Source organism: Pseudopipra pipra, chromosome 11, assembly GCF_036250125.1.
Source record: "Pseudopipra pipra isolate bDixPip1 chromosome 11, bDixPip1.hap1, whole genome shotgun sequence".
Taxonomy (NCBI): domain Eukaryota; kingdom Metazoa; phylum Chordata; class Aves; order Passeriformes; family Pipridae; genus Pseudopipra; species Pseudopipra pipra.
The window spans coordinates 21039645-21054653 of NC_087559.1; the positions used below are offsets into that span (position 1 = coordinate 21039645).

At 43.8% G+C, this 15009-nt stretch overlaps 1 protein-coding gene across 3 annotated transcripts in view; it reads right to left on the minus strand.

Moving 5' to 3' along the window:
• Nucleotides 1–15009, minus strand: part of SLC6A1 (solute carrier family 6 member 1) — a 59864-nt gene that overhangs the window by 15391 nt on the left and 29464 nt on the right. For all 3 annotated transcript variants that reach the window (XM_064668146.1, XM_064668147.1, XM_064668148.1), the window contains 3 exons: nucleotides 3677–4098; nucleotides 2475–2606; nucleotides 978–1078 (listed from right to left, as the gene is read on the minus strand). In XM_064668146.1, the coding sequence (XP_064524216.1) occupies nucleotides 978–1078; nucleotides 2475–2606; nucleotides 3677–3911 (468 nt within the window). In that variant the 5' untranslated portion in view covers nucleotides 3912–4098. The remainder of the gene's footprint in view (nucleotides 1–977; nucleotides 1079–2474; nucleotides 2607–3676; nucleotides 4099–15009) is intronic.

A 15009-nucleotide genomic window follows, 5' to 3' on the forward strand; every position in this document is an offset into this window, starting at 1 on the left:
GAAGAAATGGTGCTGTCACCCCCAGACAGCAATTAATGCAAAATTTGGTCAAGGGATAATTTTTTAAGGCCGAGAACAAGCAAGCATGAACAACATTTGTAGCAGAGACAATTGAACAAAGATGCATTAATTATTGAGACTTATATAAGAGTACTTCCTCAGATGGCCAAACCCCACAAATCAGACAAGACTTACTCAGCTGATGAATCACCCTTGAAGGGGGGAAAAAAAAGGCAGCTAAAAATAAAGCAAACAGGAAAGAAAACAAAGCGAAAATAAAAACAGTGAATGGGAGTTCAGAGCTAATCAAATCACAGACCTTCCATTCCATGGGGGTTTCTTTAATAAACCCCTCTGTTATTAAACCACATTGCAGTGATACTATTTCCCAAAGAAATAATGTTTGTGTGGCTGCTACTGAAGGAAAAATAAAAAATTAATTGTACACTAGAATTTTTCTGGGGGGGAATAACTGGCCTATGGGCACAAAGGGGTCTTGGTGCTCTTGGTGGCATTGCCAGGGCAAGGAGTCTGAAATCTGAGCATGGCTTGAGGCTGCCTGGCAGGGAAGGAGAGGAGCAAGGGATGTTGTGATTAAATGGCAGAGGCTGGTGAAAATAAAATTAAGGCTGTGGCTCTGAGGATTAAGATCAGGAAATTTAAACAAATTGTCAAGAAAATGCAAGAAAAGAGCTCCGAAAAAACCTATTATTAATATTTCTCCGCTGACATTCTTGAAATAGAAAGTTTTCCTCACAGTTTTCTGTTCTAAATTTCTTTGTGGAGGAAAAAAATTTAAAAAGGGATATTTTTAAAACAGTTTTTCTTAGAGTAAGAAATAACATATCCTACAGATTTCTGTGCATGTTGTGCTAACCTCACACATTTATATTGAGTCAGATTACTCAGGTATCTCTATATCACTTTGCTTTATATTCAACAAAAAATTCCAAACCCCTTCTGACACACACACTTACAGTGGTAAAGGAATTATATAGGTAGTATAGGGCCCATGAAATAATCACAATGTAGTAAATATTTAGCCAAAAGGAAAGGACTGCAGCAGCCAGGCCCACACCTGTAAAGAAAACAAAGAGAAAAAGAAAATAAGAAACTTTCAGTAATGCCTGTACAAGCATCAACTGAAGAGCTGCAGTTCAGGACAAATACAACGTATGGGGCAGACATCATTTAGCAGTTAAAATTTTAGAAGTGTCATTCCAAGAAGGTCATTTCTTTGGGTGATGGTTCAGTCACCCATAAATTTCATGCCAGTGTCCAGTTCTCTGGGTGGTGCAGCCACACACCTGCTGTTGCTGAGATTTTACTGGCGATTTTTACTGCCAGGAAAAAGAGCTAAATCATCTCATTCCCTGAAACATCAGCCCCACAGGAACTTGTGGGAGATGCACACAAATTGAGAATGTGTCACAAGACCAGCTGGCCATTCAGGACACGGATCAAAGGACTTGATGCTGTTATGTCATCTCAGATTTCAGAAATGGCAGAGTTCCACACTGAAGGGTGCTTTGTTTTCTGCTCCACATGGAGACTTCAGGGGGACTTTAAAATATTCCAGTTGGTGACAGTTGCCCCAGACATTAAGGAGGAGGAAGTGCTCCCAGTAATCAGCATAATGCAAAGCAAGGTCTGTACTAACCCCCACCAACAGCAGGAACTCAAGCAAAAACACTTCTCTGTGAGAAACAATTTAACCTCTCTGGGTTTTCCCAAGACTAAATTTCCCAGAACAAAATTCAATCTAAACAAACTTTCAGCTCACCCTGTGCTAATTGTCAGCCCTACTGTGTGAAGTAATTTATAACTCAGTGTGCAACTGGCTCCTCTGCTGGTCCAGAAATCAGCTTAGGAGTTCTGAAGTGCCAAAGGATTTGGGATTTGAAGGGTGAAAAGCATGGTTTGGGAGGTTTGTAGGTCCATGTAGAATCTACATCATAACCCTGAGGTTCTAGCAATCAAACCTCAAACCAGCTAAAAGTCCAAGTATGGAGTGAGCTTGTCTTAAGAAATTCAGCATGAAATTGCCGTCTCTAAAGTGCCTGGCTTTTGAATTTCAATAAAAAACAACAGGGAATACAAAGCTCTGTGACCTCAGACAAATATACCAAAGTTTACCAAAGGAACAGTTCCACACCTGCTCAGACAATGGATTTAATACGCTGGTTTTAACACTCTTTATATGTTCCTACAAAAAGATCTCCAAAGTTTTTGAAGTTCCAAAATAAGTTTGTTGAGGTTCTAAAGCCTAACTCCTGCTATTTTGAATGGGGAATGAATAACACCCTCTTTCATGTTTCAAAATTGTCAGTCACACCTCAGAAAATTAATGTTTTCTGTGGAAAATTATGGTTTAATAAAAATATGGAGGCATCAAGGAACATCCTTGCCTCGTCACTCTGTGCACCTTCTGCAACTTGGAAACAAATGAAAGGCAATTCAAATTCATACTTTACCTTTGAACATTGGAGCCAGTTTCCACACTCCAAGGCCTCCTATAGATGTGTATTGACCCAGGGAACACTCCAAAAGAAACAGTGGCACTCCAGCAAAAATTAAAGTAAGAAAATAGGGAATCAGGAATGCCCCTAAAAATAAATAAGCAGTCTGTTACTGTTGAGAAAAACACAACTGAGTTTCCACTGTTTCCATCCCTGTTACATATGAAAAGAAACCCACAGTTTTTTTTCACTTCAGTGTAGCTTTCCGAAAAAGTTAGTGGAAAGCACATGTACACTTCTAAACCAGTACTCCAAGAGTTAAAAATAAGGGGAAAAACATATCTCTTCATCGTTTAGATGCTTTCTGTTTAAGTAAAAAGCTAAAATCCAAAAGGCTGTGTACTTTGTTGCCTTCATCTATCACAGATAACATAAAGCCTTTAACCAGCACTGGCTGCTTTCCAGCTGGAGTCAGCCTTTTATGGGGAGCTCAGAGTCATTATTACGAGCTGTATTCAATCTTCTCAAAAACTCAGTCCAAAAGAGAGGGATCTGAAGGGTTGGTTGGAGGGTAATGTGCTTTAGTTCTGCTCTGACACTTTATGCTCTTTTAAGTGCAACTGCCAGCTAGAAGTTAGCAAAAACTTCAGGGCAGACCTCAAAGCAGAGCACCACACTCCAAAATGGCTCCAGCCCTCTTGGACAAGTGTAAAGCAAACAAAAACCCCAAATCCCAAATCAAAACCACCTGTACAGATGAAAAAGCTATTCAAATCAAGCCCTGGTTTGCTGATAATTTTATGGTGAGTCAATGCAGAAATATCTGGAGGAGACTGAGGGGAGACCTCAGTGCAGTTCCAGCTGCCTGGGCAGGGGCAGAGGAGGGGCAGGGACTGAGCTCTGCTCTGGGAGGACCAGGGACAGCAGCCAGGGAATGGCTGGAGCTGTGTCAGGGCAGGCTCAGGTTGGATCTCAGCAAAAGGTTCTTCCCCCAGAGGCTGGTTGGGCACTGCCCAGGCTCCCCAGGGCAGTGGGCACAGCCCCAAGGCTGCCAGAGCTCAGGGAGAGTTTGGATGATCCTCTGGGGCACAGGGTGGGACTCTTGGGGATGTTCCCGTGCAGGGACTTGGTGATCCTTGTGGGTTCCTTCCAACTCAGCAGATCCTGTGATTCTGTGAAAAATATCAGAGGTTGTAACAAGGAAAAAGCAAACATACCTCCACCGTTCTTGCCACAAAGGTATGGAAATCTCCACACATTCCCTAAGCCAATGGCATAACCTACACAGGACATAAGAAAGTCAAATTTTCCTTTCCAAGTGTCTCGGTCCGGAAGATCCGTCTTCTTCTTCTGCACTTTTACTACCAAGGTCTTAGGCTTGTCATTGGTGATGGAAGCGTCGACTTCCGTGGAGATCTGTCCGTCCGCCACTTTGGTTCCGTTGGTGGCCATGTCTCTGGGCTTGGCGGGCGAGGCTCTGGCGGCGGCCGGGCGGGAGATTTCAGCACCAGTCCACGTGGACAGCAGCTTTGCGGCTCGTGGTGACCCACCGGGGCAGCGACGGCGTCAGCGGGAAAACCCCCACGGCCCCGACCCCTGGAGAACCGGGACAGGGTCCTCTACCGGCGTCCGGGCTGCTCTGTAAGACACGAGGTCACAGCGCTCAGCTTCGCTTCGGCAGCTCCGACACACGGAGCCAACAACACCGCGCTCCCCCAAGAGCTTTGCAACCCCCGTGTCTCGTGGAAGGGCTTGGCTCTGCCCTCTGTGGAGCTGCAAAAATAAGTATTTAGATAGAAATCGTCAGCCATGGAACTTATGTGGTTTAGACTAAGTGTTTTAAAAGGAGAGCGCTGGTCATGGAAGTCATGTATTTTAGTAAGGTTGGAAACACTCAAGGGAAAGTGCATAGTTTATCGTTCCTTGGGAAGGCTCTTTACAGGCAAGAGTTTTGATAATAACAGAGATGGTTGCTTGCACCTGTGAAGAGATTGATAAAAAGTGATAAAGAAGACAAAACAGAGACTGGGTTTAGGCCTCAAATCAGTTCTAGGAGGTAGGAAACTGTGCCAGAACCAAGGAGTCAAGAGAAGAACAGAGCAAGAAAGACATCCATGCCTGGCACCAGGGATCACTTTATGACCTCGAAAGCAATTTGATGGGCGCCTACAGTGGGTGGAAAATGGGCTGGAACAGGTGAGTTAATCCTTGAATCTGTAATTAGAGAGTTTTGTATAAAGTTACAAAACCTGTGTGATTCCCTGTGCATCTTTTGGGATTTTTTCTGATGCACTCGGCGCTCAAATAAATGTGTCTTCTTTTTAGCTTTCTATACTCAAAATGAGTCTAGAGAGTTTCTTCCCCAACTTTTCAGCATCAACTGGCATTCCAGACAGGATAAGCAGCTTCTGAACATCGAAGGATTTGTGGAGTGTGGAGCTTTCCAAGCCAGCACCGAGTTAGGCAGGGTTTGTTCTTATTGTCTCCGTAGGATGCAGGGCAGAATCAACACAGTCCCCCTAAAATAATCTCCATGAGCCAGTCATTACATTTTTCCCTATAGATCTCTTATGATTCTACAGAGAAAAAAATAGCAGTTGCCTCCTTTAATGGCAGCTTAATAGTGAATTTAAAAGCTTCACTTATCTAAACACTTTTCTCTAAAGTGCTCCCAAAGGAATTAAACAATAAACCAGATCAAGCCACAGGACTTAATCCAGGCAATGATGTCAAGTTTTACATGTGGTTATAATTAGCCTAAGTTACAGCCATAATAAGATGACAGGCTGCAGTGATCGCTCCCCAGTTTTGATTTCTGACTGTAGTTGCCTTCTTGCAGCTTTTCAAAAAACACTGCCATGTAACTGCTATGTACATTTTCAAAATCTAAATAAAGGAAAAATCAAGGAAGTAAATATGCATTATGAAAAATGAGCTGGGACATTTCAGTCAACTCTGAAGCGTGTGTGGCTCCCACAAACCTTGGCAGCCCCGCTTCAACTTGAAAAAAACCAGTGAGATGGTGCTTTTACATGTCTACTGTAAGCCCACCCACAATCAATTTACTGTCTAGTTCCTCTTAATAATTCCTTTTTCCATAACCCAGTCCAGTCCTCAAACTAGAGATGCCACACATGAAACCCTTGCCAGTGTGAAGCTGCACCTTGTGGCAATGTTGCCAACGTTGGTCATGAGGTCATGCAAAAATCAACAGTAATTTTAGTTACAGATTTGTGCCAAGGAAGATTGGGATTATCAACCATTCACTTCTAATAGTAAGTTATGTTAAAAAAATGTAAAAAAACCCATGTAAAGGCTGTGCTTTCCTTCAACTTCTCATTTCAGATCTTTGCATGATTAAAATGCTTATTATAGGGCCACATTCAACAATTAAAAAAAAAGGTTTCAGTTGAAAGCTGAAGAAGAATCAGCTGAAGGTTTGCTGGGACGAGGAGAGAACAAGGTTCCTCTCTGTTCCACTTCAAGATGGGACACAAGTAGGGAAAATCCATGTATTTGCTTTCACATCCTCTCAAGTCCTTGTGTGTGCAGGGAGCTCCCCTTCATAAAACAGTGGAACCAGTTTTCTGTATTTTGATGCAGGCCTGTCCAAATTTGTGTACCAATAACGACCATTTCTGGCCGTGGTCAGCAGCCTGAGCACTTTAGGCAATGCCATTCCTGAGTCAGGAGGAAACACGGATCATTGTGTGGGCAAAATACAGCTCCTGTTCTTTGAGGTGTGGATTGAGAGTGCCTCGAAACTTGGACCTCCCCATCTGCATGGCCATCGTGGCTGGAGCAGCCAACTCCAGGGGTGCACCAACAGATGTGCAGTTTGCCAGCACCATCTACTGATGAACATCCAGAACTGAAAGTGGCTCTTTTCAGCCAACGCAGCCTCCATGAAGCAAAAGACAGTCAGAGTGTCTCAGTACTTTTACCAACAGTCCTGTACTAGATTGGACTTGTTGTTATTGTAATTTACATTTGGGCTGTGCTTTATCATCAGCAGAGCTTCCAAGTACTGCAAGAGGCTGAGTCTGTTGAGGATGAGTTGAAAAAAACCACCAAAATGACATAAATTCCCCCACAAATAAACCAACACTACATGGAGATATATATATATGTATATATGTATGTATATCTCTTGTTTGGCTCATAATGAGGGAGAAATTCATCCTCACAGCTGGCACTGCAGGCAAGGATCTATGTTGGATCTGAGAGCTGAACAACCAAGCCAAGAGGAACATGGGTTGAATAATAAGCATTCAGCCCCTCATATCTACAAACAAGCCTGACCTTGCTGATCCAGCCCTCTCAGGCTCTGGAGAGTTATGGGTGTGCTCTAAAGCCTCTGCTGAATGCAGTGAGTAATTTAGCCCAGTGCAAGACTCCATGAGAAAGACAAACAAGTGGGTTAGCTAGAAAATCTTTGTGAATAAAGCAAAGAACCTGCTGGAGGGAGGAGCCCAGACCTATTTCAGGCTGAGACTTCACAAGACACCCCAGCGCATCAGCATCAAGGGTGAGGGGAGACTGGCAGGCAGCTGGGGCATTTTATATGAAAAGACATTGAAAGCAATAGTTCAGGCAATCATATGTGGAGATGTGCTTAACTGTGTCACACAGCACAACCTTTGGCAAACACCCCGTTGCACACACCACAAGTATCCAAAACGTCAGCAGTGGCACGACCAGAGACTCAGCAGAGGCTCCTTTTAAGAGGATGGAGGTGGGGACTGACCAATTTTCACCTGCCCTGCCCTACCACTGCTGGTGCCATTATTCCACCCAGAAACCACACTGGAGGTTTTACTGGCACTGGGATCAGTGTGGGTTGGTTGTGCATATGTAGGGTAATGCAGCAAAACAGCATCAAACAATGAAAAAATACTTCAGTTCCCTAAGTCTGAAAGTAGACATTTTTCCACGTTATGAAAAATAATTTTCCCCAAGCCTAATAAATAATAATAATAAATTACAACAGTAGAAGTAGAGTCTAACCTCCAATCCACACAGCAGTACTTTAAACACTATGACTTAGGTACAACAATCTAGAAGAAGTGGCAGTGCAGCAGTGAAGATACTCGGTACACGCTCTCTAATCAGATTAGGCAACATCCCTCAGCACTGGGATTTAAATTTAAAATTGCTCTGACACGGAATGGGACAGAAAGACACTTATGTAAGCTCTGTGGGCAAAGCCTGGGCAAAATGAAATACAAATTGCAGTTGTCAGCCAGTAGAGCAGGTATGACACTCGCTGAGCAGCACTGGCTTTGTGGGAGGGAGATGGAGAGATCTATTAAATAAGTCGGTCTTTGCTCCCCCAGTTCCTTCACGCCAGCACTGAGAGTGTTAGGAAGGGCACAGCAGTTTCCCACCACATTCCTCAATGCACAATAGAGCTTCCTTGACTTCAGTCACTAGGGCTGCTCAGCCAAGAGCAGAAAGCCCTCGAAATCAGGGGTTTGGATACCATGTGGTTGTCCCGCAGCACCACCACGTTAGAGAAGAATGGCTGGAGAGAGCCAAGCACACATAGCAGCCAAGGTAATCAGCACTACCAGGGAGACTGGAACAAAGAGATTGCCACTTCAGAAAAGCATTTTTCTCTCTCCTGGGCTGCATAAAAGTGGATTTGAAGAGTTTAGAACTGGCTGCATGAAATGAAAGTGAACGGCAATATTACTATCACCTTTCACAAATTTTCTTGCTTGTGGCAGCATGCAATAGATAAATGTCTATTTATGCACTACCAGCTTTACAAACATTTCTTTTCATGACCAGATCAGTAACTGGGACAGTAAAAGGAAATGCATCAGCTGAACTCTTCAGACTGGGGTGCCTGAAGTAGGATGTGGAAAGTGATTTTTAACATATCCATAAAAAAGTTAGTGCTGAGAAAAGTAGAACACCTCACTTGGTTACGGGATTTGTGGATGCCCAAAACTTCTGAAGAGCAGGGACATGATACCCACTTCTGAAAATCCCAGGTCTTTTGCTTCAAAGACTCCTTTAAGACATCACCTAAAAAAATTCCTAACTGCACACATTTATGGAACAACACATACTTTGCTGGGAACTGCAGGATTAAACCTGGGAAAACGTACTCTTTTCTGGCACAGCTTTTTAATCCAGCTGTTCTGACAGGAAAGGTGTCAGAACCTAAACAACAGGTCCCTGACACACCTTGGCCCCAAAGCCTGCAAAAGGGAATGTAACAGGGCAGGTCAGGGGTAGGCTTGAAGGAGAGTTCATTATTACAGGCAAAAATGCTGGTGATTGGTGGCCAAGCTAATATTCATCAGTAGAAGGCATGTTTTGGACAGCAGAGAAAGCCCACATCAACTATTTCTCTACTAGCCAAAATGCAACAGTTCCAAGGCATCTTCGCCCTTCCCCACACAGGACACACTAAAAACAGGAAAAGCTCAAATCTGAGGTAGGTGTCACACGCCAGCAAGGAAGCATTGGACCAAGTTGGACAAATTTTGCCATTCCAATAAGAATTATAGCCTGTTCTACTGGATGGTTATGTTTAAGATTTATTCATTGTTTCATTTAGCAACATATAGACATGCCAAATCTCTTAACCAATTTCAGCACTGGATTGTAGTTCAAGCAGGATGGCAGAACCAAGTTCTGTCCAGTAAACATTTTTTGAAACAAATTTTGCATTGATGTGGAGAATATGCTCCCACCTGAGTCCAGACCCTCAGTGTAAAGTGGTGATCCAAAAATAACATAAGAAGGACAGAAGGGGAGTGTCTGGCTCAGTATGAAAGCCTGGCAGAGGGGATCCCGTGCTCAGATTTCACACATTGCAGCCTTTTGGATCTTTGTAACCAACCTTTCCCATTGAGAAGGTATTACATGAGATCACATCCTTCCCAGGATTGTGGGGGCACTTCCTTTTTACCCTGGTCTCCAAACCCTCCCCAGAGCAGTTTATCCAGGCAGCTGGCAAAACCAAACCGAGTCCTGAACTCGGAGCGAGGGGCCGGTTTTAAGGTCACCATAGAAAATGAGCTGAAACAAATCCAATTGCGCCTTGGCAGCAGCTGGAGCCTCAGTTCTGCCATGGCAGGGGCTGAGACATCTGCTGAGCTGCTGGTGCTACCGAGGGCCAGGTCACTGAGGAGCCAACTCCTAATGCAATTTCCTTGGTGGGGAGCCTGAGGCCGGAGGAGTGTGTGTAGGGAAGGGGGAAAGTTGCACGTTTTGAGCATCAACTTTTCTGAGGAAAAAGCCACTGGAGTGGGGAGACAGAGGTTTGTATCAGCAAAACAGGTCAATGTTTTGGGAGAGGTCTCTCTCCTTCCCCACGTGGTTCTTGGCACAATGGAGGGAGGAATACAGAAATGTGTTGGGAGATGCCAGAACTGTTGTAGAATTATTTACATTGGAAAAGCCCTCTGAGACCATCATGCTCACTCACTAACCCAGCACTGCCAAGCCCACCACTAACCCATGTCCCCAGGTGCCACATCTACAAGTATTTTAAATCCCTCGGGGGCTGGTGACTCAGCCACTGCCCTGGGCAGCCTCTTCCAATGCTCAAGAACCCTTTCAGTTAAGAAATTTTTCCTGATGTCCAATCTGAGCCTCTCCTGGTGCAATCTGAGGCCATCTCCCCTTGTTTCCTGGGGGTAGAACCTGACCCCCCCTGGCTCCACCCTCCTGTCAGGGAGTTGTAGAGGGTGAGAAGGTTCCCCCTGAGCCTCCCCGGCGTGAGGGGCCCAAAACTGAACCTATGATTGGAGATGCCTCAGCAGTGCCAGCACAGGGGACTGCCCTGGTCCTGTGGCCACATCAATGCTGATCCAACCCAGGTGCTCTTGGCATTTTTGCCCACCTGGGCACACGTTGGCTCAAGTTCAGCTGCTGTTGACCAGCACTCCAGGTCCTTTCCTGCCAGACATCTTTCCTTCAGGCTCTAAGACATGACATGAAAACTCATCTGCTTGCTCCCAGTTCTTAGCTACCCTTAAGCAAACAAATTTTCTCTCTAGCTGCACAGCAGAGTCTGCATGGGAAGGAAAGAAACTAAATAGTTCCCTAAAAATAGTCTGTTTTGTCTCTCCTTAAAGTGTACCGGCATTTCTATAGCACGTATCCGTCTCTCATGGGATGCATAAATTGTCACAAGAATCCAAGGAAGTTTTTAGGATGGCCACAGCTTGAAGACAGTCACACCACCACCAAGAAGGAAAATCAGCTGCTTTGTAGTTTTCCCACCTTCACGTGCAAGAATAACTCATCACTTCAAAAATAAAGAAGAAAACCACAAGCCACACAACATCGCCTGAACTGTTCTTGTTTCTGTGCCAAACTGAGATTCCTGGTTTGATACCTGTGCAATTTCAAGGCCAAACCACAAGCATTTACTCCCCAAGTCCAGCTTCAGTTCAGTAATGAGACTTGCATCCATCTTCTGTAGAGCACAGAGCTGGTGTGAAATTCATTCTTGATATGAGAGATATGAAGGTCTAACCTGCAGAAAGAGCTTGTCTCTCATACAATGTTGGTATCAGGGTGCATTATGGTCAGATCCTTAAATAAATATTTATCTCTCAATCTTCAAAAACAACCTCTTTCATATTTCTTTTTAAAGAATTTACTAGCAAATGTATACCTGTGTAGTTATAAGGGATTCTGTATTTATTCTGAAAAATTCATAATAAAAAAAAAATAAAAAAAAGAGAAACAAAAAAGAAATGCAAGATGTAGAATCATGAAAAAAGTGCTGACCACATAGCAAGGTTATTTTTGAAAGCCAATGAATTTTGTTCTTGCTAACATCAGAGTAAGGATACAGCAAAACACACTTATACCACAAAAGCGAAATTATCCTGACAATCTTGGGAGTCTTCTTGAAGCCCATTTCAAACACTGCAATATTTTCTTATGAGCATGGAATGATTTTCCCATCTGGACCCTGTAAAATCTTTGTTCAAAATAAACAATAGATGATGGAGGAGAGAAAAAAAGGAGAGAGATGCTTTTTCCACTCATCGTGGAATTATATCAAGACTAAGTAAGTGACAGCCAGTCTGCTACAAGGTGTTTATACTGACTAACACCACTTCCCAATCAATCCCAGAAACTTCAGCAAGGCTGTGGGTAGTCATACACTATTTGAGTATATTCTTGCTCAGCTCACATTGGCACAATCTGCCCCTGCAACTCTACATTCACACATCACAAAATTTTGGGCCAAACTTTGAACAGATTTCTAGCAATTTACAACAGAACCAAATGGCTCTTACAGTGCGGGGTACCTACTTGCTGTGGTGATTCCTACCTTATGGAATGGTGTTTTCTTTGTTGTTTCCATTGTTGTATTTCTCTGCCAATTTCTATTATTAGCTTCTAGACTGAAAACTGCAATAAAACATCATAATTACTATTTACTGCAACGACACATTCACTTCTAGCTTCCTCATAGTTAATAAGATGTGCTTTGGAGAAGCAAAGACAGCATTCCCATATTTATTTGTGCTCTTGGCTACTGGTTGTACTCCCATCCATCTGAAGTTTTAGAGAGCAGGGTAATAATATAAGCTACTGCTGTATAAAAATGCTTTTTCCCCATTTTCCTTTGCATTATTTGGTTATCAAACTTTAGTCCTAGTTGGTGTTAATAAGCATCTGTGTTGTGCAAACCCAAAGGCCTTCCCTGAGAGCCCACACTGGTTTTCAGTGTAGAAAATGCAACTGCCAGGGAACATGGAGAGGCTCACAGAAAGGCCATGACTGCTGACAGTCAGCATTCAGGTTAATGCTACAGCAGGTTCCAGATGCCCAGGAAATACCAGCTGCCACACCAGGCCCATCTTGGCCACAGAAACAAGCCAAATACAAGTTTGCAGTGGCTTTGCTGTCCTGTGCTGAACCCACAGAAATCAACCCCAGTTCTGACTTACAGGTGCTGCCACTCGAGTGATTTGCTTCCCTTACACAGCCCTTCTGCCATCCTCCCCTCTCCCCTCTGCCTGGGAGGACACAAGGGTGATAAACAGCCTGCCCCTCCACTTATCCTCTCTGGCCCCTGTTTCGAGCCTTTATTTGGTATTTGTGGAACAGTTGCCCCCATAGTTTCGGCCTTGGCCAGAGCAGATCCCAGGAGCTGCTGCAGGCAGGAGTTGGGCAGTTCTGACTTCCTGCCTTGAGGGCATTGAGCTTCTGCTGGCTCAGGGAGTTGCACAAAGACCAGTCCTTGGAGACACACCAATGCAGGAAGCCAGGACAGAAAAAGGGAGCAGCAAGTACTCAGAAAGGCAAAGTAATTTGCCCAAGCACTAGGCTGGTACAGAATTTAGAGCAGAGCTCCTTTGCGTGCCAGTGCAATCCTCTAACCTTTAATAATAATATTGCTACACTTTTCTCTTTTTGTACATGCCTCTTTTTATTTCCAGCATGTACAAATGACTAACTATGAAAGACTTTTTGTCTCGTGGAAGCAAATAAAGGCACATAAAAGCTCCAGCAAAGATCACACTCTCTCTCTACACAAGAAAAAAAAAAATAGTGTGAGAAACTGGAAGTACTGTTTGGTACTTAATTTTTACCAATCTGCTAAGTTGCATGTCATTTCTCTTCCTGAAGAAGGGAATGCCCTGATATGCTGCAGGCAGATCTGCTGTCAGCTCTCCACTAGGGAAAAGGGAGGGAGAAGGTGGTCCTGCTGACCCGAAACTGCTCTGCCAGACCCCTTAGCCACAGCCAGGCCTGGGCAGCCAGCACATCAGGGTTACTGGGGGCGTTAGAAACTTAGGAAAACTGGCACACTGCCTAATTTATTGGGAGCTGCTATGTCCCTGAAGTAAAACATTTCCTTCGGTGAAAACACGCTGTGAAAACATGATATCAAACACTCTGCCTTCCTCCTGCATGAGCTGCTCGAGTCTCCTGGGATGTGGGTTTGTTTGAGGTCTGTAAGCATCTCCCATCTGTTACTGGGGCATTTTTTATTCTTTAAGCATTATTGTTTTGGGCAAGTGTTATTGTTTGGACACATGTTGATCCACATGTCAGAATACATCAGAAGTAGCATCATTCCAGTCTGAACTTCCCATATTTAAAGCAGGCACTGACTATTGATCACCAACCCGTGAATGATTTCTGCTTTGGATCACTCCCTACATTGCACCACTCCATGGAACCCACTGTTGGCAGCAGCAGCCAAGGCAACACTACCCATTTTGATCCGTGTGTCCTCACCAAGCTTTCAAAGCCAAAATTCAAAGAACCTGAACCAAACACCCAGAATTTCACTAGATACTCAGTGTTCCTCAACCTGTAATGTCACATGTAATTCCCAGTACTCAGTCAGGCCAAATTTAGACCAGACACTGCCTTAAAATTGATCTTTAATCTGAAAAGTCTGTTGTTAACTCTCACTGGTTGAAACAGTGCATCTTCACCATTGGGGACACAGGGGTTGGAGAGGGAAATAACAGTGTTTACTGTTCTTTTTATTAGCCTTAAAAAAATGACACAAGTTTCAATTTCATGTGCCACTATGAAGCCAAAAGGACTAGGAAAAACAGTTTCTGTAAAATGATGCTGAAAAAAAATTAAACCCCCAGCAGTATTTGGGCCACAAAAATACAGCATTTTTGTGGGCCACCCAAAAATACAGCTGAATGTCTCCCTGTACTCCTCCTGCCATTTCCAGTGCTTCTGATTTTGAGGGTATTTGAGTTCCTCTTAAATCTATGCCCATAAAGTGCCATGGCCAAGTTATTTTTCACGGGGTGACGTCTTGGCATATCTGAGATCAGATTTTCTCTGTGTGACTGGGCAAGTCACTTTTTATGACATCCAGAGTGACAAAAACACCGTGGAAAGCTTAGAGACCCACCCAACAGACAGGACACCCACAAAGCTCCGTGCATCAGACTCAGGGCTAGAAACACATTTTGACAAACAGAGAGCTAAACGCTCCCCTTTTTTCCAAGGCTGGGTATGTCACCTTCATGCAAGTCAAGCTTCCTTCAATTCCTATCACTTTATTGCAATTCATTTCCCCCCCACACAACTCCCACAAAAGCCCTTATCCAATTTTAGCCCAACACAGGCCTGCACTTCCCCAAGCCTGGTGGAGAGCAGTCAGCTATGGCAGATGCTCTGTTTCCTAGTTTACAAACCTTTGGGCTGACAACAGCAGCTGCCAACACTGCTAATTCCAAGTGATTCTAATTTTGGTGCTGCCTCTACATTTTAGCTGGTGGCTTATTTTAAATAAGCCCTATTTTCTGAATAAGAAAAGACTTTACATTTGTGATTCCTACATGCAGTTATCATACACTGCAAACCAAACAAAACAGGCTGCAGGCACATGCACATGTTAATGCAGTTAAGACTCTTGGTAGAAGAAACTGGAAGAATCAAACCATTTTGGAGGGGATGTAGAAGAGAGAAGAAAAGCCCTGAATCTGAGGTTACCCTTTTCAGTTATAGCTCCAAGCTAAAGCCACTTTTTCTATCTGTTCTATTTTCTTTGATCCTCAAACTTCAATCCAAACCTTCAAGTTTAAAT